Source organism: Pan paniscus, chromosome 11 (genome assembly GCF_029289425.2).
Source record: "Pan paniscus chromosome 11, NHGRI_mPanPan1-v2.0_pri, whole genome shotgun sequence".
Lineage (NCBI taxonomy): Eukaryota > Metazoa > Chordata > Mammalia > Primates > Hominidae > Pan > Pan paniscus.
This window is the reverse complement of record NC_073260.2, coordinates 73,885,642-73,906,942: the sequence shown is the minus strand read 5'-3', so window position 1 is coordinate 73,906,942 and position 21,301 is coordinate 73,885,642. Positions and strand designations below refer to the sequence as shown.

The 21,301-nt window shown below is 39.1% G+C and overlaps 1 protein-coding gene across 1 annotated transcript in view; it reads left to right on the top strand.

Moving 5' to 3' along the window:
- The window catches only part of TRPM6 (transient receptor potential cation channel subfamily M member 6), a 166,895-nt gene extending 147,739 nt beyond the window's left edge, over positions 1–19,156 (top strand). The window contains exons 34-39 of the mRNA XM_024930189.3: positions 1,649–1,935; positions 2,209–2,291; positions 3,046–3,251; positions 8,919–8,970; positions 13,298–13,404; positions 16,901–19,156. Coding sequence (XP_024785957.2) covers positions 1,649–1,935; positions 2,209–2,291; positions 3,046–3,251; positions 8,919–8,970; positions 13,298–13,404; positions 16,901–17,034 — 869 coding nt within the window. The 3' untranslated portion in view covers positions 17,035–19,156. The remainder of the gene's footprint in view (positions 1–1,648; positions 1,936–2,208; positions 2,292–3,045; positions 3,252–8,918; positions 8,971–13,297; positions 13,405–16,900) is intronic.
- Positions 19,157–21,301: the final 2,145 nt, after the last annotated feature.

Below are 21,301 nucleotides of genomic sequence, written 5' to 3'. Positions count from 1 at the left end.
AGACTCCCAAAGTGCTGGGATTACAGAATCACCGCACCGGCCTGGCTTCTGATTGTTAATGCAGATGCCTTCCCCTTCCATTTGGCCCCATGGCTGGCTTTGCAAATCAATAGCTCTGCTCTAAAGCCTCTAGGGATTTAGAACTCCAAAGAGATCTTCAGTGGCATTTATCTGGGCACCAAGAATAAATATTTGAAAGGTTTGAAAAGTTGTTACTGAGCATTACCTAGATGTGTTTATTGGTGAGGAATTAGATGCAAGAGGGAGAGAATGGATTCCTTTCTTGGTAAACCAGTACCGTGTTCATATATATATATATATGCTTCTATATATATATAGAAGCAAAGGTGTAAGGGGGAAATGAAACACCAGCTGGGGCTGGACAGAAGTTGTATATAGATTATGTTGCTCTGTTAAGAAACATTAAACACTGACTTGGTAGCGTTTAGCTTCAACAGGAATTTTTCCCTCTTCAACAGCCTAAAAGTGGAATCTATGTAGCAGTTAAGTAGTATTTTGTGTCTAAAATCCTTTAAGTGGGATTGAGTTTGTATCTGAGGTTGTAATTCACTTTAGACATGTTAGCCTGTTTAACCTTTACAACAGCCCAATGAGAACAGTATTTTCATCCCCATTTTTCTGATGGGGAAATTGAGGCTTTAAGTAACTTGTCCAAAGACACAAGGGAAGGAAGGAGAGGCTCTGGGATATGACATTGGTACTGTTTGACTCCAGCTGAGTTAAACCATGCATTTTCAATGAAGTAATATCACCCCTAGAAAAAAATAAGTTTTTTTATGATATAAAGCACAGATCTACAGAGTACACATAAACAGATATACAGAATATTTTTAATACAAGTTGAGCTTGTATTAAATTCAAGCTGAAATCCACCTGAAATCCAAAATGCTCCAAAGGCTGAAACTTTTTGAGTGCTAATGTGATGCCACAAGTGGAAATCTCCCACAACTGACCTTATGTGACAGGTCAGAGTCAAGACACTGTCAAAACTTTGTTTTGTGCACAAGATTATTAAAAATATTGTATACAATTACTATGAGGCTATATGTATAAGGTGTATATGAAAAAGATGAATTTTGTGTTTGCGCTTGGGTCCCATCCCCAAGATATGTCATTATGTATATGCACATATTCCAAAAATCTGAAAAAATCTAAAATTTGAAACACTTCTGGTCCTAAGCATTTTGGATAAGGGATATGCAACCTGTATTAATAGGTCGTGAGAAGAACAATTAGAAAAGAATGTCTAATTAGGCTCCTTAGGAGGATGATAATAAGCAACACCATCAGGTTAAACCGTCTCTTTAGAAGTATTTGTCTTTAACAAAAGAAGCATATCCTTACCACTTTGTTTTTGTCCAGTTATAGTTTACAGTAAGAACAGCTTAATTCTTTTGTATCCTCTGATATTTGTCCCTTCTCCCCTTCCCCACATCTACTAGACAATAAATAACATGGAAACATGGCCAGCCTGATACATGTCCTTATTCTGTTCTGTTCCCTGCTAGTCCCATTCTCCTCTGGTCATTTGGGTAACTGAACTGATTCTGCATTGATATTTAGGATACTATCCGTGTCACAGACATGGCAATCTTATTGAATTCCTAGCCTTCACTTCTCTTTGCAGCAGGAGAAGAAATAACTGTCTACAGGTTGGAGGAGAGTTCCCCTTTAAACCTTGATAAAAGCATGTCCTCTTGGTCTCAGCGTGGGAGAGCGGCAATGATCCAGGTATTGTCCCGAGAGGAGATGGATGGGGGCCTCCGTAAAGCTATGAGAGTCGTCAGCACTTGGTCTGAGGATGACATTCTCAAGCCGGGACAAGTTTTCATTGTCAAGTCCTTTCTTCCTGAGGTTGTGCGGACATGGCATAAAATCTTCCAGGAGAGCACTGTGCTTCATCTTTGCCTCAGGGTAAGTCTGAAACTCAGAGACCCATAGCCCAGAGGGACAAGTCAAAGAAAAGAGATCTGGCTACATCCTTATCTAAGGCCATTATCCTCAACCCAAAGGGGAGCCTATTATTTTTTAGAGGTAGTATTGCTTTGTAGGACTTTTGCTTTTGGGGCAGGCAGTGGTGGGAGTTGAATAAGGCTAAAAATCACATTGGGGTAGCCTATAGTAATTTCATGATCATAGCTGTACAACAGTAAATCAGTATTTTTATCAGTGCTCCCTATTTTGTAGGAAATTCAACAACAAAGAGCTGCTCAAAAATTGATCTATACCTTCAACCAAGTGAAACCACAAACCATACCCTACACACCAAGGTAAGAAAATCTTGGCACCTTGGCCCTTTGTTTCAAGTAGGAATTTCTATCATGTCTTCTCAGCCCATTACTCATGAGAAATCTTATCCATGGGGAAATTCCCCATGATCTTATTTTTGGATTCTTCCTTCCATAATTTCGGAGACTGGCAAAAGGAGAATTAGAGACCCCAGAGATACCTTGGTGTTAATCACTGGACTTAAACATGAGTGGAAAGAAGAGGTTCAGAGGCTGTAACTAAGATTTCAGTTATGGGAAACAGACAGATCTTGGGTGTTATTAATGTCCAGGGGCATTATGGTAGAAAAATTATTCTTATTGTAAGCATGGTCTCTTCCCCCAATATCTTATAGAAAGTAGGAATTTTGTAAGAATAAACTCTTGTTACTTTCACTTGAGTGTCTTCATACACTTGCATTCATTTATTGAGACACAGATCATAATTTGGTGCTGGACAGAGTAAAGCTTCATTCTTTCATTTACAAGGAACTTTATAGAGCACAGCAAGAAGAGTTGGGTCTGGTACTCATAAAAGAGTTGGAAAGTTACCTCAAAGCAAAGGGAGGTGGGTAAGCATGGAAAGAAAAATTCCCAATATTTGCATCCTATCCCTTCCATAGAAAGGGCAAGGGCATGTGCATTGAGGCTGCATCATAGCAGAGTTAGGTAATCTTCCCTGCTGATGACTGCTCAGTAAGGTAAGTCCCACTTTTGCTGTATTGTGGGGGATCAATGGCCTCTTTTTCCCTAACAGGTTCCTGGAAGTTTTCTTAATCTACTGCCATTCAGCCAACCAGTGGTTGACCATTGAGAAGTATATGACAGGGGAGTTCCGGAAGTACAACAACAACAATGGTGATGAAATCACCCCCACCAACACCCTGGAGGAGCTGATGTTGGCTTTCTCTCACTGGACCTATGAGTACACTCGGGGAGAGCTGCTGGTTTTAGATTTGCAAGGTGATTGATGATGTAGGATTTGATACAACAAGCATGAGGCAAAGTGTAAAGAGATCTTGCAAGAACCAGGATGGGTAATATATGGAGTTGCTCTATTTAGCTTTGAAGGGAGGTGGGCACATTTATTTCAGAGACATTGTACAGTGATAATCATGGAATCTGCTATGTTATTTCCCACTTAGGTAGGGGGAAAAATGTAGGCAGATGATTATCTATTTAAAATGTAAAGACATCTAAATTTTTGAGCAAAATGGGGAATGATTTTTGTAACAAATTTTTCAGTTTTATGACTTCACTTAGCCTTATGTTAATATTTAGGCATGCATTTATACACATAGGAACATTTAAATTCTGCGTGTTTTTCATGATTTTGAGCTCATTGCTTTAGCAATTTATAATTTAGCTTGCTCTCTTTGCTGTGTCCCTTGTTACAACAGTTCATGAAAATACACAGACTGAGAGAGGCAACACAGCACACTCTTATTTAATGGAAGCCTTTGGTCAGCACATCTCCTGGCTATCAACACCTCACATGTGACTTATAATCCTGCGGCACAAAACAGAGTATCTCCAGCAGGCTGTCCTTGCAGGGACAGAACAAAATATGTATTGAGGTCAATGTTTAGTCCTTGGGCTCACTGACTAGGGCTTTGGTTTTAAATAAGAGATTTAGTCCAGGAAGTTCATAGAAGTTACCTCATTTAATCCTAGAAGCAGCACCTTGAGGTAAATATTATAGGAATTTAGGCCCAGAAAGTTTAATAACTTGCCCAGAGTTGCACAGCTACTTAAGGGGGAGCCAGGATGCAGACTTAAGCTGTTCTTAAGACATTCCTGTTCTTTTCTTTTCACTGTTCTTTTATTTCTTTTAAGAGTTTCATATGTAGAGGGTGTAACCATCTTATGGTTTGTTTAAACAACTTGGGCCTTTTTCTTGTCCGGTCTGACTTTCCCAGCTCTCTGGTTCTGGGATTCTATGCTGAAAGCCAGGCTTGGAGGTTGGAGAATGTAGAGATAAGCAGACAGTCCTGGGGCATCGTGAGCAATGTCCGGTAAGACTGCAAAGTCACTTTGATTGAAACTTGTGTCACATGCTCAAGGATGTGACACAAATTTTTAAACTACATATAAGTGCATTTTTTAAATGACATATAGGTGCTTCTGTCCTTTCAGATTTATGCTGCTCACAGAGTTGAATTATATTTCTAATTCAATTCAAACCCAATATTTTAGGAAACAATATAAACAAAGTTAAAATGACCAAGTTGATTCAGCTTTTAGACCAGCAAGTACCTGATCCCTATAAACCCAGAGCATTGATGCCCAAGGCATCTATTTTTGTAGCTCAAATTGGAGAGAGGTTGATTGTTTTCATCTGTATTTGACTGTTTGTGCTTTGAGTTTTGGGTGGAGTTGTTTAAAAAGGAAAAACAGAAACACACACAAAAAAAACAACGAAAGAAAAACTTTAAGGAATTAATGATGACTCTTCAGTGTGTTTTGTATTCCACTTGAATAGGTTTTTGTTTAATGATGTTTATGTTTAGGGATTTTTATGTCTCTTAGTAATCCAAAGTAACATTAAACAGAACAAATGCTGCGTTGACAGTCTTGAGGGAAAAAGAGAATTAACTTTATTCTTTTAATGGGCAATTATGTGAATTGCAGAAATAGGCCGCTCCAAATAAACGATGTCAAAACATTGACCTTCAAAGAAGGAAAGAGTGGACATCATAGAATGAATGTTATGAAATTTGAGATACTTATCAGAGAGTTTTGGCCAGTTGGTTAGACCTGGATTTATGGAAGAATGTGAATCCTATAATAGTAATTATGAACAGTTACACCACTACTACTAGCTAACATTTACTACGTTTGTGCCAGGCACTTGGCTAAAGGTTTACGTGCATTATTATATTTAATCCAAACCATGTTGGAAAGGGAAAATAGAATGTATTTTTAAAATCTCTTAATGGTTTTAGTTCAGTTTTATATTGTATTTAATTTATTTGTATTTCTAGTCTTTGGAGAGATAATGCACATTGTCTGGGTGGTGGAAGTGGAGACAGAGGCTCACCAGCAGCAGTTAGGAGGAGGAGCTCTGGAGTTGCAATGCCGGAGTCTGACTTCTGGTTCCACTGTGAATTAGCTGCATAACACGGAGGAGCAACCACCTTGAGTCCCACTTCCCTCATTTGTAAATGGGGAAAATAGTATTAGGCACTTAAGCCATAGAGTTGTTAAGGGCAAGAATTGAGACAAGTTCCTGATACACCGCCTTCAGTAAATGTTAGTAATTGTTGCTGTAAGCATTAATCTCTGTGTGACTCTTTAATATGGAGGTTAATCTGCAGTTGCAGGGAGTCCGCCCTCAGCTGTGTGGTCCTGTTGGTGCTGCAGAGAGACTGCAGCTTCAGCTTCTATAGAAGAAGGCCCTGCTCAGTGTGCTGTGGTTCCCTACCGCTTTGAGAGAAAGAAGAAGTGTGAAATACTCGAGCAGTTTATTCTTTCAGTTTCTTTTCTTCTTCTCTTTGCTTTCTTCCAAGGGAGTGCCAATAACTAACCCCAGAAGCTGCCACACCAGGTCAGAAACTGTACTCTAAGGAGAGACCTGACCAATTTCCAATCACTTGTAATTATGCTGAAGTTTTTTGCTCTCTTTCCACTTAAAAAATCCTACATGTGAGGGCCTGAATCATCATCATTAAAATCCAACCTTTAGTTCCCAGCAACAGAAATTAAAAACAATTATATTTCAAATTACAGTGGTTTATAGCATTTTTTAGCTCATTGTATTTTTCAACATTAATTTGGAGATATTAATATTAATTTTTAGAGATATTAATTTTTTTATTCAACAAAGCAGATTCCAGAATGTCAGCATTGGCATCGACCTCATCATCATCATCAATTCTGCTACTACATAAAAAAATTTCCACCAAGCTACATAAATTGATAGCTTCTTTCCACCAACGTACAAGTTCATTGATGTACTCAATGATGGTTGGGATCAGAATGTGAATCTTGAGTTCCTCATAAAGGGTTGCTGCATATTACCTGACATGAGCATTTACTCTCTTGAAGTCAGATTGGTACTTGGGGCTGCTCTTTTCTCCTTTTCTTTTCTTTTCCCTCTCCTCTGCTCTCCTCTCCTCTCCAATTCTTTCTTTTTTGTTTTTTTTTTTGAGACAAGGTCTCACTGTGTAGCCAAGGCTGGCTGGAATGCAGTGGCAGTTATGGCTCACTGCAGCCTCAACCTCCTGGGCTCTAACGATCCTCCTACCTCAGCTTCCCGAGTTAACTGGGACCACAGGCACACGCCACCACACCTGGCTAATTTTTGTATTTGTTTGTAGTGATAGTGATGGGGTTTCACCATGTTGGCCAGGCCAGTCTCAAACTCCTGGGCTCAAGAGATCCGCCTGCCTCGGCCTCCCAAAGTGCTGGGATTACAGGTGTGAGCCACCATGCCTGGCCTATTCTCTATTTTCACACACTGAAAGGTCCTTCTGCCATTTGTGTGCCCCAAAATATGTATTTATTAGTTAATCTTTGGATTGTCAGATTGGGTTTAGGGGTATAAAGTTTTGTGGATACTCTTTACCCTCATTCTTATAAGGAGTTCTGTTCCTTAGGGAACATAGCACTTTAGGGAAATGAGATAATCAATCAGAAACATGATTTTACTAGTGATAAGGAAATAAAATTTCACTTCACAAGAAGTTCTTGATAGGAGAAAAATAATACAAGTAATAGTGAACATTTTTTCAGCTTCCTAGGGGGCAGACACTTTGCTAAGCAGTTTGTGTCCAGTAGTTAATTTAATCCTCCCAGTAACCCTGTAAGATTAGGCCCATTATTATTCACAATTTCAGATGATAAAACTGAGGTTCAAAGAGATTAAGGGAGGTATCCAGGTCACCCAATTTCAAGCTCTAGGTTATTTTTCTAAGGAAGTCAGTTTCATAGGGTGAAAGTCTATAAGGATTACATTTTCTTATGAAAGGCTTAGCATATTGTAAAACCTACAGACGATAGCAAAAATCTTTTTAAAACATACCAGCTAGAAAACATGAGTTTTCTCAACAAGTAGAAATACACTAAAATTTACAAATTTTATATAATTTTAAAATAATCTTCCCACAAGGTTAGTTGCTTTCAAGCAAACAGAAGCATGGTTGATTAGAGAATGATCTCAGAAATCGCTGGATTGTGCCCAAATCTTACTGGCTGGCCTGGAACATTTCCACCAATGGAAATCAGCCTTCTCACCACTTGTATTTTATAAGAGATTCACTTTAGGTGCTGATTCCTGTTTTGATAAATTTTAGCTTTACATTGCACCTATGTTACCTTTTTAGGCTTTAGTGTCGTCTTTTTTTCAAAGGTAAATTTTATTGAAGACTTATATACGTTTAGAAAATTCACATACCATAAGCATACATCTCAAAGAATTTTCACAACTGAATACACAGGTGTAACCATCACCCAGATCAAGAATTTGGTGGTTTCTATTCTACTGTTTATAAGTAGAATAAAAGTATAAGTATGTGGCCGGGCATGGTGGCTCACGCCTGTAATCCCAGCACTTTGGGAGGCTGAGGTGGGCAGATCATCTAAGGTCGGGAGATGGAGACCAGCCTGACCAACATGGAGAAACCTGGTCTCTACTAAAAGTGCAAAATTAGCCGGGCGTGGTGGCACATGCCTGTAGTCCAGCTAGTAGGAACACAAACTTTGGCTCAGCATTAATCCTGTTTTGACCATGTATGGACTGTGCAAACTCTGACAGATGACATAATTGGTTTGAACATCAGTGTACTCATTGATGTAAATGAGGATAAAATGTAAAACGAGGCTACGAGGATAACACTTTTCTTTTATAATTGCTGAGAATTACAGAAAATAAAATTAGAATATCTGCTATATACAAGTGGTAAATGAATGACAGATGCCACTATCAGTAACTGTGAACACACCACTAAAACAATCATTTGAGGCCTAGAAGTTTATTATAACAGAGGGTTTGTGGGAAACAGTGCATTAACTAAAATTTTCAAACATTTCTGAACAATTTTTATAGTGCATTTAATTTACATGATTTTTTGAGAATTAAAATATTTAATTTTTTTATATTTAGTTTTTATATATCTTCATATATTTGAGGGTACAAGTACAGATTTTTTTTACGTGCTTTTTTTTTTTTCTTTGAGATAGAGTTAAGCTCTGTTGCCCAGGCTTGAGTGCAGTGGCGTGATCTCGGCTCACTGCAACCTCTGCCTCTCAGGTTCAAACGATTCTTCTGCCTCAGCCTCCCGAGTAGCTGAGATTACAGGCATGCACCACCAAACCCGGCTAATTTTTGTATTTTTAGTAGAGATGGGATTTCACCGTGTTGGCCAGGCTGGTCTCGAACTCTTAATCTCAGGTCATCTGCCCACCTCCACCCCCCAAAGAGCTGGGATTACAGGCGTGAGCCACCGCGCCCAGCCAGATTTTTTACTTGCCAGTATTGCTTAGTGGTGAAGTATGGGCTCATGACGTTTAATTTACTACAGAGTGACTGTGAGTTTTAAATTAAGAAATTATAATTTAATTATTATTTTCTTGAATTTCTAAGAAAATGAAATCTCCATTTGCTAAACGAATTTTGTTTCTTCTTTTCAGGTGTTGGAGAAAATTTGACAGATCCATCTGTTATAAAACCTGAAGTCAAACAGTAAGTTAATTTATGTGTTATCATTTAGAAAATTGCATTTAACACATAGTAAATGGTTTTAAAAATAATTTACAAACATATATGTTCCCTGCCTAGATCCTAGAAAGGTTTTTAGGTAGCTTATGTATATAGACCAAAAACAATAAGATTATAAAAAAGCATAGGTTAGGAAATGGGGGGAAAATATGGAAATATGTAAAATGATATTAAATCTGCAGTTAGATTTGTACACATACATGGAAATTATAAGGACTAATGCAAATTTGACTGAGTTCCCAATGTGTAAGTTTAGCCTCTGTGGCTTTGATATGAGAGCAGTGTCATAGGAGAAGCACAGTTTCCTTTTTTGTCTTCACAATGGAGTCATTGCATCTTATCATGGGCAGCATCTTCCATCATATGCTTATAAAATGAAAGCTAGGGGCATAAAGTGTGCTATTTAGTAACAGCAAATCTTATGAGAGGACAAAACAATGGAGCTTAAATATGAAGCATCAGATTATCTGACTTAAATAAGAGCTGAAGTTTAAATTCTATAGAGAGATGACTCATCAACCTGTCCCTTGAATTCCCATGGATATTTTATCCCAGAAGCAGGTTTTTGGGAAGATTTGGCAGTAAAGGATCTCAGGTTGTATTCTTCTATTAAAGGTGGGGTAGAAAGAAGTGATAGTGAGGGTTAAACACTGATCAATATGGCTGGCAACAATGGTTCTCAAATAAGAGCTTACATCACAATCACCAGGAGAGCCTGTTAAAACACAGATTGCTGGGCCCCACTCCCAGAGTTTCTGCTTCAGTAGGTTTGGGGTAGGGCCAAATAATCTGCATTTCTTACAAGTTCCCAGGGAATTATGATGCTGCTGGTCCAGAGACCACTCTTGAGAACTGCCAGCATACATTTTTACTTCTTAATTGTCATAATTGTCTATACTTGACCCCTGGGTGGTAGTTTTATATATATATTATATATATTATATATATAACTACATAAGTGGGCAATCAATAAAATCTGAAATTTTTACTTTCCCTCCCCAAGAACTCATAAATATTCACTGCTTTAGTGCTGTGTTATTTTACTGAGTGATTTAATCTAAACATGTAGGCTTCTATGCAAAGAGGCCCATCTAAAAGTGTATTAGATATTTAATTGGACTAGGTGAACTAGAGAAAATAAAGGTGATTCATATTGAACATACACATCGAATCCCTATGTTATTTATTTGACTGTGGAGACCGTGTTACCACTCTTATATACATAAAGACTTTATTATGTTTCACTTTAGCTCTGCTAAAGTGTTTTTAGCTAAGAATATTATTTCTTCAGTAGTCCTGTGTGCCTAAGGGTTAGTAGTAGGAATCTTGTACTAAAAGTACTTTACAATTTTGCAGTGGAAATTTTTTGCATATATAATGAACCAAGTTTATGTATACCCCATCTATCATTTATTAAATTTTGATCTTGGCATATGTCACTTAATATGACCTGAATATTCTATCATTTAGAATTCTAAGATTATATTATCCCACTTGACAGGTAGGTATTTAATTGCATGCTGTAGGCCAGTGGGCCTCAATTTCTATTAAAGTCACCTAGGGAACTTAAAAACAAAAGCCAAGGATTGGCATCAAATTTGGATCTCTGAAGATAGGGCCCTGATATCTGTATTTTTTTAAAGTTTCTCATGTGATTCTATGGGCAACCAGGGTTGAGAAACTCTGTCTTAGGACAACTTTATTTTCTTATGACTTAAGGATAGGAACTCTGGAAACTGATAGGATGGCTTCATTGTGGCCTTCCTGGTTTTGTGGGGTTACCCAATTTTGGATGCAATTGGCCTTCATGGTCAAGATAACAAGAAGCACTATTTTCCCATGATCATGGGGAATTACGTCTGATTAGTTCAATGGGGCTCACATTTCGAATGCCTTACGTGTCTGAAGCACTTGCTACACGAAGCATGGGACATGGACCAACAAGGTCAGCATCACCGGGAAGATGGTTAGACATGCAAAATCTCAGGACCCTCCCCAGAAATACTGAACCAAAATCTGAATTTCCACAAGATCCTCAGGTGATCCGGTGTAAATTAAAGTTTGGGAAGCACTGATTTAAGCAAGTGCTTTCACGGGTTATTTATTTTAGCCTTTGCAACAACAATGAAAGGAAGCATTTTCAATCCCAGTTCAAAAATGAGAAAACTTAGGCTCAGTGAAGATGGTAACGTTCCTATGAGGAGAAGGGGTCAATGAAAGGATAACCCTCTACCAAAAGAGAAGATATTCTTGTGGTATAAATTCTCATATTGTTTCTAATGCTTATTGTCTCTTAACTTTCCCTAACCTTCTGCCTTGGTTATTGGTCATTTGGGATTACAGTTTTTTAGCTTGCTGCTTTGATAGTTTTGGGCATTTGACAAGTATGAAACGATGATGAGATGTTCTTTAGTAAATCTATGTATAGATGGCACTAATTAGCGTTTCCTCGCATGTGGAACCAAGCTACCACCTGCTTTTCCTGTGTTGTGAAAAATCTGGAAAACAGCTACTTGTATTTTTTTTAAAACCTGGTTATCTAAGACTGCAAGGCTCTAGGCGTGCTGTAGGGGGTAGATGCAAATGAATTTCCTTACAACTCTCCTTCATTCTCCCTACACTGGGAGTGGTCGAACTCCTGCTATATGCATTTGGTATTAATTTTGATTCTTTTGTCTTAACTTTCCCAAAGCTCATAGAGGGAAATCATTTAACTTACAGGTTTTATCTGAGATTCAGTGTTGCATCTCTAAGTTGGGGGTTTTTATGTTTTACTGGGAGGAAGAAATGGCAGGTATGGAAAGCAAATGAGTGAAATATTCTAACAGGGTCATGTTGGAGAGACTATGAAAAGGCATTCTTCAATTTAAACGACTAAAATAAACACTGTGTTTCACTTTATTGGCATCGTAGAATCCTGGTCTAAATGCTGAGTGCTTCGACTTTTTTTGCCACCTTCAGTTTCACCTTATTGAAGTGGTTCCTTACCAGATGGACAGAGAGAGAGGAATAGTTAACAAGAGGCAGCTTATGCAGCCGGGTAAATACCCCCAGAGCTGTACTCTGTAAGAGCGATTGAGTGACCAGGAAAGTTAATCCTGGGTGTCTGTTCACTTTGTCTTCCCAAGAGATTTCCTCCACCTACTCGCCTCGGAGCAAAGAGGCAATCTGAGATCAAACTGACATCAGCCCTCATTCTGAGCTTGGCACATCTTCAGAGCAGCTACTGTTATTCTGCCAAAAGGAAGTGGAAATTGAGATAAATGTTTCAATCCTTGGATGGAAAAAAGTCCATTTTTACACCACGTCCCTTTTGAAAAACCGCATTCCTTAGAAGCGAAGTTTATTGTTTCCTTTTGTGATAGTTTGCTTTTCTTTTTTCTTAAGACGTGGTATTTAAGAGCGGTAATTGAGTTCAGATTTTAAAATGTGCTGTTTCCACTCTGCATGTCATTAAAATAAAATATTAGCTTTCATAAAGTTTCTTGGGAAATGTTTCTGGTGTGCTCTGCTCTGTGGTGTGCAGTGTCAAAATCCAAAGAATGATGGTCGCCTTTGATATGATAACGGATGAACACTGATCTTAGAATCTGCTAGGGATTTGTTATGATTATAGAGTATTCAAAAGGTGCCTTATATATACTGATTCTATTTGTAACTCTGTCACCTACATCGAGCATATGTACTTTACTTCCACCAACACATTGTGTCATAGTCTTGTCTTTCCACAAAAAGCCCAGCTCTAGCAGTTTGCAGGAGAGCAAGTGGCTTTGAAAGAGCCATGAGTAAGGATCTAGGGTTTAGTCAGGAATTTGTTTTTGAGGACGGTTATTTTCAGAAAAGTATTTGGGTTTGAAACAATGTCTATGCATCGTTTTAGAAGGCGTGTCCCAAAAGCAAATGTATTTTACTTTATATCTTACCTTTGGGGTATTCTAGTAGAACATTTGGTAATGAATGTCACTCTTTCATCCCATATGCATTAAAAAGGATTTCGCTGTATTTTGTTTTAATATGGTACATAGAAAATTCACTCTTCTATCAGATTAGCGTTGAAATGCCGTTGAAATGCGTTTCACAGTAGGTCTTGGAGTTGGGAACAAAGATTTAAGTGCATTTGAATTTTAAATTTGCAAACCTAACATTGTTGTTTCCCCAAAGTGCTCTGTTTTTTGTTGGCTCCTTCAAGTTTACTGGGTTACTATGGGATACTGTTCGGTATCTCGGAGAATCCTAGTTGAGCTCCTTTTTCTTAGCTGTGATCTAATTGATATTCTGATATTTCCTCTAGATCAAGAGGAATGGTGTTTGGACCGGCCAATTTGGGGGAAGATGCAATTAGAAACTTCATTGCAAAACATCGTTGTAACTCCTGCTGCCGGAAGCTCAAACTCCCGGGTATGCCACTAACAGTTCTATTTTTCTCTAAGTAAATCTCTCATAGAACAACATCCTTTGTAACCTGGGATAAAGTAGAAAATCGTAATCACATTTTTATCTCATTCACCGTCATTCGCAGAGCCTGACTTTCTGACTGCAAAATTTTCAAGTCTCTAAAGGGATTAAAAGGACAGGGATTTACTTTAGGTTCTGCCAAAATGTGATAAAACAACTTGGGGCCTAATACTTGTCACAGTCACTCCAAAAGAAAAGTTCCACCAACTTAAATGGGATGAAATCTGACCGTGGCAGGTCTTTGCCCCCGCCCCACCCCCCACATTTGGGTCCTGCCAGCTGCCGATGGCCACAGGGTGTTGGCCACAGCATTTCTATTCTATTCTAATTTTGCCATTGGGTACTTGGGAGGGTGTGGTATGGAGGGAAATGACACCCTCAATTAAAGTAGTGCTTTTCACTGTAAAAATCTGCTACTTTGAACACACATTGCAACATATATTTTTTTAAATCTGATTTGATAATATGACATACTTAAAAATTCCTACTATAAAAGCAAGCAGCTGGAGGCCTGTGCCCTCCAAATGGGCAGTCCTGGCTCTGTTTCATTCCTTTCTTTTGTCCCAGAAGGGAAGCATCATGTGTGCCTCAGCTTGCCCACTACTTTTGGTCACACCGGACTTGTCCTTACAGTGGGATTTCATGTATCTTAAGCTGAGTAGCTCTTCTTGCCTTATAATAAATGATCATACCCCGAATTTGAAGTCAGTAAAAGAGCACCATCCATCGTAACCTGGGATGGGACAGGTGTAAATTTATAACAAACGAAGGAGATTTCTTTTTTTTTCTTTTTTTTTTTTTGAGACGGAGTCTCACTCTGTCGCCCAGGCTGGAGCACAGTGGCGCAATTTCGGCTCACTACAACCTCCGCCTACCGGGTTCAAGCGATTCTCCTGCCTCAGCCTCCTGAGTAGCTGGGATTACAAGTGCTCACCACCATGCCCAGCTAATTTTTTGTGTTTTTTGTAGAGACAGGGTTTCACCATGTTGGCCAGGATGGTCTTGATCTCCTGACCTCATGATCCGCCCACCTCGGCCTCCCCAAAGTGCTGGGATTACAGGTTGGAGTTAGAGGTAGGGGGAGCTCTTGTGGTGAAGGCATAGAAAGACAGAGTTGGAGCAGGCTTCCAGTTCCACTGGGAATATAGTGGTCAGCCAGGGGTGGGGAGATCAAAATGCAGCAGTCAGAGAGCAGAGGGCCATAACTCTCACAACTGGCCAGGACTCACTCTCACAAATCACATACCTGATGTGAGCAAAGAGATTAGTGCACAGCCAAGCTGCCCACTGGCTTCTCTGGTCAAAAGTTGCTCAGGAAGGGGCTGAGACTGGACTGTGAGTCATCAGGACCTCCAGGTATAAGGGCCCTCTGGAAGGCAGGAGCTGAGAACGATCAGAGTCATTCCATGATGGCAGGCTGGAGTCCGGCTCATTCACTCAACATCCTCCGATACTGTCCTTTTCCCAGGTCTGATTCATTCCTACCCTGGAAGGGCAGCCTGCATTCTCGAAGACACAAGTACTACATCTAAGGAGCCAGGACACAGGGAGACTTGAGACAGAACTCACTACTTCCAATCCTTGAGCTCAGTTAGTGGTCCTGTATGATTAAGGTTGAGATAATTTTTTTATACTACACTGGTAGGTGTTTTTTGTTTATTTGTTTGTTTTTTTGAGACAGAGTTTTGCTCTTGTCATCCAGGCTGGAGTGTAGTGGGGCAATCTCGGCTCACTGCAACCTCTGTCTCCCGGGTTCAAGTGATTCTCCTGCCTCAGCCTCCCTAATAGCTGGGATTACAGGCGCCCGCCACCACGCCCAGCTAATTTTTGTATTTTTAGTAGAGATGGGGTTTCACCACATCAGCCAGCCTGGTCTCGAACTCTTGACCTCAGGTTATCCACCTGCCTTGGTCTCCCAAAGTGCTGGGATTACAGGTGTGATACACTGGTAGGTTTTGAGTAATTCAATAATTCCACCACATCTAGTCCTAATTCATGTTTTCTTTCAAAACCTTAGTTTTTGACCAACATTTAAGTGGAAATAAGAAATATCCTTGTTTATTCAGACATTTGGTAATCTAAATAAAAAGAGAGTTTTGTCTGGAAAATAGGATTAGAGGTGATTTTTCATTTTTGTTTGACTACGTTTCCCTTCATATTTTTTTATATGAGAGGCAGTTTAGGATAGTATAAAGGGCATAGGCTCTGTAGCCAGAGAGGCTGAACTCAAACATTTTAATTCTGCTTTTTACCAGCTATATGACCTTGGGCTTCAGTTTCCTTGTCTGTAAACCAGGCATAATAGCACCTGTTTCATAAAGTCTGTGTGAAGATTGAATTAGGTAGTATATGTATTAGTCTGTTTTCATGCTGCTGATAAAGAAAATACCTGAGACTGGGCAATTTATTTAAAAAAGAGGTTTAATGAGCTTACAGTTCCACATGGCTGGGGAGGCCTCACAATCATGGCAGAAGGCAAGGAGGAGCAAGTCACGTCTTACCTGGATGGCAGCAGGCAAAGAGAGAGCTTGTGTAGGGAAACTCTCGTTTTTAAAACTATCAGATCTTGTGAGACTCATTCACTATCACAAGAACAGTGCAAGAAAGATCCACCCCCATAATTCAGTCACCTCCCACTGGATTCCCCCCATGACACGTGGGAATTGTGGGAGTTACAATTCAAGATGAAATTTGGGGTGGGGACACAGCCAAACCATATCAATTTACATGTTCAATAAATGTTGATTGTTTTATTATTAATATATAATATGTATTAGTTTTATTTCCACATAATCATCATTTAACATTAAAAAAATAAGAAATACATGTTCTAGGCTAGCAAATACAATAAGTACAGCACAAAAAGGTCACAAACATTTTAACTCCATTTTCCTCCATACGTGTCTTACAAAGGTTATGCCTATTAATATTTTCTTTTAACTTTTTTCTTTTCAAATGGAAGGAGGGCTTAGGAAGCATAGGATCTGATAACTGGATGGAGCTTTTATTGGCTGTACCAAACCTGAGGTGGAGCTTTTGTCACAGAAAACTGACCACTGAGATGAGGAGTCAGCCTTCTTGGCTGACCTCTCTGCCTCTGCCTGTCATTCAGTAGTAAAATGCCCCATTTCCCATTTGGTCTTACTTAACTCTGGCCAGATTATGCCTTATAGGGCACTGTGTATTGAAGCAAGCAACCAAGTCTTTCTTCCCTGCTCCCATAAACAGCACCCAAACAGCATAGGGAAGGGAGAGGGGGTATTGGGGTGGGAAAGGAGGCTTAATCTAGACATGGTTGAGGGTTTGAGTTCCACATAGCTATGGTCTGAGGAAGAGGAGATCTCTCTGAACACTTGGCAAAGCCTAAAGTCCCATTTGTCTTCATGAACAGTAGGTTCTTGGGGATCCACTATAACCTTTTTACTTGTCCTCCTTGCAGATTTAAAAAGAAATGACTATTCCCCTGAAAGGATAAATTCCACCTTTGGACTTGAGATAAAAATAGAATCAGCTGAGGAGCCTCCAGCAAGGGAGACGGGTAGAAATTCCCCAGAAGATGATATGCAACTATAAAAAGGGAGGAGCAAGAAGATCCCAGTGCTTGCCCTGCCTGCCAGGAACTCTGTGATAACATAGATTGATCAACGTGATGTTGATTACATCAGCGTCTCCTTGGGACACGCCTTCTGAGCCTCACATCTCCTTCTGTTCAAAGGCCTCATTGGTATATGATCAATGGGTTCTCCTAGACACTGACCTCTGTCCAGGGCACTTTGCAGCTCCATCTTCAAGTTCCACACGAAGATGCTTGGATGAGTCAGCTGGGAATATTGTTCTTGTGTACCTCATTGCTTTAGCTGGTCACTTGGAACTTTGGAGCAGAATCCTGCACATTAAAGGATGGGGTTGGGGGGGATACATTTATTTTATTTTCTCACTATGTATGCAGACTGGACCCCCTACTACTATTTGTCACCTCACCCACAGATTGTATTTATGTCTATATATATGTTCATAAAAAGTTATGTGATTTCCTCCTCTGTCTTTTCCACAACATAGGACTTTGAATAGCAATGATAGGAAAAACAATGGAACAAGGGTGGGTTTGCACAGATTGGAGCACATTCCTGCACAAACTACCAAGTATACTGGTGAAATCTCGATGGGTTTCAGATATTGTCAGTGAATCATATGATGCCTGGATATTTCAGGTTTCTGTAAAAGAAAGGGAAACCTAAAACAAATACCCTTCCATATATAATATATATGGAATATGTATATTATATATATATTTTTATATATAATATATGGAATATATATATTATATATATAAAATACATATGGAATATATATATTTTATATATATAATTTTTTTATTTTTGAGATGGAGTTTCACTCTTTTTACCCAGGCTGGAGTGCAATGATGCGATCTCACTGCAACCTCTGCCTCCCGGGCTTGAGCGATTCTTGTGTCTGTCTTCCGGGTAGCTGGGACTACAGGTGTGCACCACTATGCCTGGCTAATTTTGTATTTTTAGTAGAGATGGGGTTTCACCATGTTGGCCAGGCTGGTCTCAAACTCCTGACCTCAGATGATCCACCCGCCTTGGCTTCCCAAAGTGCTGGGATTACAGGCGTGAGCCACTGCGCCTGGCCTTTTTTTTTTTTTTTTAAACAAGAGAACAAGAATATGAAGAACTGGAAATCATTAAGAAAGGGTTTCCCTTCCTTAAAGCTCAGGGGTACTATTAGTTAGGAGTTGACTAACTCAACCTGTAAAACACCACTCCTCCTTCCAAAGTTGTATATATAATATTGCAGGTTAAATTACTTTATGTCAGGTCCTATGAAGAAAGATACGGTTTCAGACTGAAAACATGTTTCACAGGTGTTTGCTTCCTTCCAGAGCAGAGTTCCCTATTCCCCTGGCATAAAGAATGTATATATATTTTGAAATATGGCTGAGAACATGTCATTGGTTTGTGAGGCCTAAGGTGAAGCACTCCTGGCAGCCACACTGTGTAGTGTATTTGAGGGATCAGTCATCCCTCTTGTATGCTGGGCCTGGTTGCCCTACCTCGAACAAGCACCAGCTTTTCACACAAGGAGAGATGTGGGGCTGGGAGTCCTCTCCCCATCCTATTACATCTCCTTTCTTATTATAAGGTGTTCCAGTTCACAGGCAGCAAACCTCCTGGGTTTGAAAAATTCCAACTTATTTTTATCTTTAATCCTGACATTAGCTGACTTGCTAGTGAGCTTGCTTTAAAAATCTACACTCTTGCATTCTTAGGCATACAGGGGAAATGTTGAATAGGAAGGTGGAAAACCAAGAATTTAGTTTGCCAATGATTGCCTCTGATTCTTGTAAGTTTGAGTTCCACAAGGGCTAATTTATTCCCCTTTTACTTGGGTTTTGGGGTCGTGGAAAGCGGGAAATTTGGGTGATTTGTTGATTGGCAATGAGGATAAAATGTTAATACTTTTTTGGGGACTTAACAACTTTATCCTATTCTACAAATCAGTAAAGGAACAATTGGTACTCACCTCAGTGCTGCACTCAACTATGGAAAGAGGCAGAGTTTGCTTGCCCAATGGCCAAACTAAAGGCATCAGTTCATTGGTCAAATATTTGTTACCTGGAATGGAACTTGAAAGCAAATACATTTGGATTTCAAATTTCTGTGGTGTGCCTTTTCTTTTGTTTGTTTTAAGAAAAATCAACAGAATAACATTTTAAAAAGATGAACTGCTGAGCAAAAGTCGTTGTGGGAATACTTGCATGCAAATACCAGTGTGGCAGTCTTGACTTTGAGTGATCCATGACCACAAAAGGGTGGAGTGTTCATTCAGTCGGTTGATTTTATTCAACAGATATTAAGTGCCTTCTCTGAACTGCCTTAGTGATGAGGATGTAGTGGTGCACATGGCATGTTTTTGCCCTCAGAAAGCTTTGTCTCATGTTTCTTTTTGTTTGTTTGTTTTGTTCCACGTTTGGATTTCTAGCTAATGCTAAAGAAATTTAACTTCTGGCCAAATGTCAAATTCAGAAATGTGTTTCATATCCTATCTGCCAGTGGGCAGTAGGATTGGACTGGGTAAGAGAATTAGGACAAATAAGAAGCCATGGCTGGGGCTGGTTTTAGGATCTACTGAGGAAAAGCAGACCGCATAATCCTTGTCTGAGCACAAAGACCATATCACAGACAGGATCTGAATTTGACTTTGGCAACCAGAGAAGCAGCCACATTCCAGAGAGACCTCTCCTGAAGGCATCCAGTGCATAGGATTTTCTTTGCTCAAGGCCATATGGTCCTGGAGTGACTCCTGCCCTATGCTATCTTAAAGCTTCTTAGAGCTCTGGGGAATGGAATCAGATACAATTTTGGATATTTTTGCCTTGTTGTTATTTTCTGCAGTTTTGCAAAACAAACACCGGGTGACTAAGAATTCCCAGCAACCATTTAGTCAATGCTTTCAAAGAATTTTTTTGAGTTGTTGTTGTTTGTTACTGTTGTTTTAGATGAGACCTATTGCTCTGGTTCTAGAAATCATGACACAGATTCCCTTGTTGTCTCTCGTTGTCCTTCTCAATTAGTCACCAACATCTGACACAAAGGAAGGCACATAATATGCTTTCAACAATATTTGTTGAAAGAAAAAAATCTTCACATAATAGTGGATTTCATTCGCTAGGTAATAAATCAGATTTGAACTTTTAATCTAGAAGGAAATAATTACCAATTCCTTAAGACCCAACACAATTCTTTTGATCTTTCTCTGTTTTAATTTTCTAAGAAATAGCTTTTAACAACCTATACCTTGTCTATTGAATTCTCACCCACTTCTTGCCCTTATCACCCTTGGTGAGAATACCAGAGTGCAGTCCTTCACTGGTGACTATTGAAATGAGATGATAACTTCCCAGAAACTGCGTAGAAATAATCATCACTTTATTACCCTTTGAAAAGAAGATTGATAGAAAAGTCATTCGAAAGATGGTTCATTACCATGCCCTAGTACGATTTCTTTACTCACATCTCTCTAAAGCATGAGAAAGGGAGGATTATTCTCTAAGGTCGGAATTTGAAGGCTGTGTGTTTGCCTCTTTGAAGTCTCGGTATTTTAATTTTCTGTAGTCATTTCTTGGGCAATTTTCTAAGAAACTAGTTGAAGCTAATTTATCATAAGTTAAAGTCAAATGACAGAAAAGATTTTTCCCCCTTAACAGCATTTTATTCCACAGAGGTTAGCTTCTGAAGGAAAATGAGACTTAAATAGCATTTCGAATCTCCAGCCACATGGGTGGGTACACAGAACAGAAAGGATTCTGGAAACTACACTGATGTTTTATTTAGCATGGTTATTATTTTGTGACTTTTCTTTATAGACCATGATGTAGACATAAAATACCGTATTTTTGTGAAACACCCTCCTAAAAATAATTAGATAAGTTGCTTAATTTTTCTAAGAAAGACTTTTAGTTCTCAAGGGATAATAAAGCTTGGTCTCTATTGTTCGCAGGCACTTAATATAACTTTATATAATTCATTTAACCTTTCTGTTAACCCCTAATGCTGAAATGGGGATGAAAATACCTTTTCAAATGAAGGTGAGTGATAATGAGAGATTATTTATGAAGTTCTCTGAGACTCATATAAAAGGCTTCTTGTGAGCATGGAATTCAGTTGAATAAATAAATAATAAGGGGTTTTCATTTTTGATATTATGTGATAGTTATTTAATGTTTACAGAGGATGCTCAGTGGACCTGTTTCAGCATGAACACAAGTGATTTCTGCTATTTCTTCCTTTCCAAGGGGAAAGAGCTCATTGCTGCC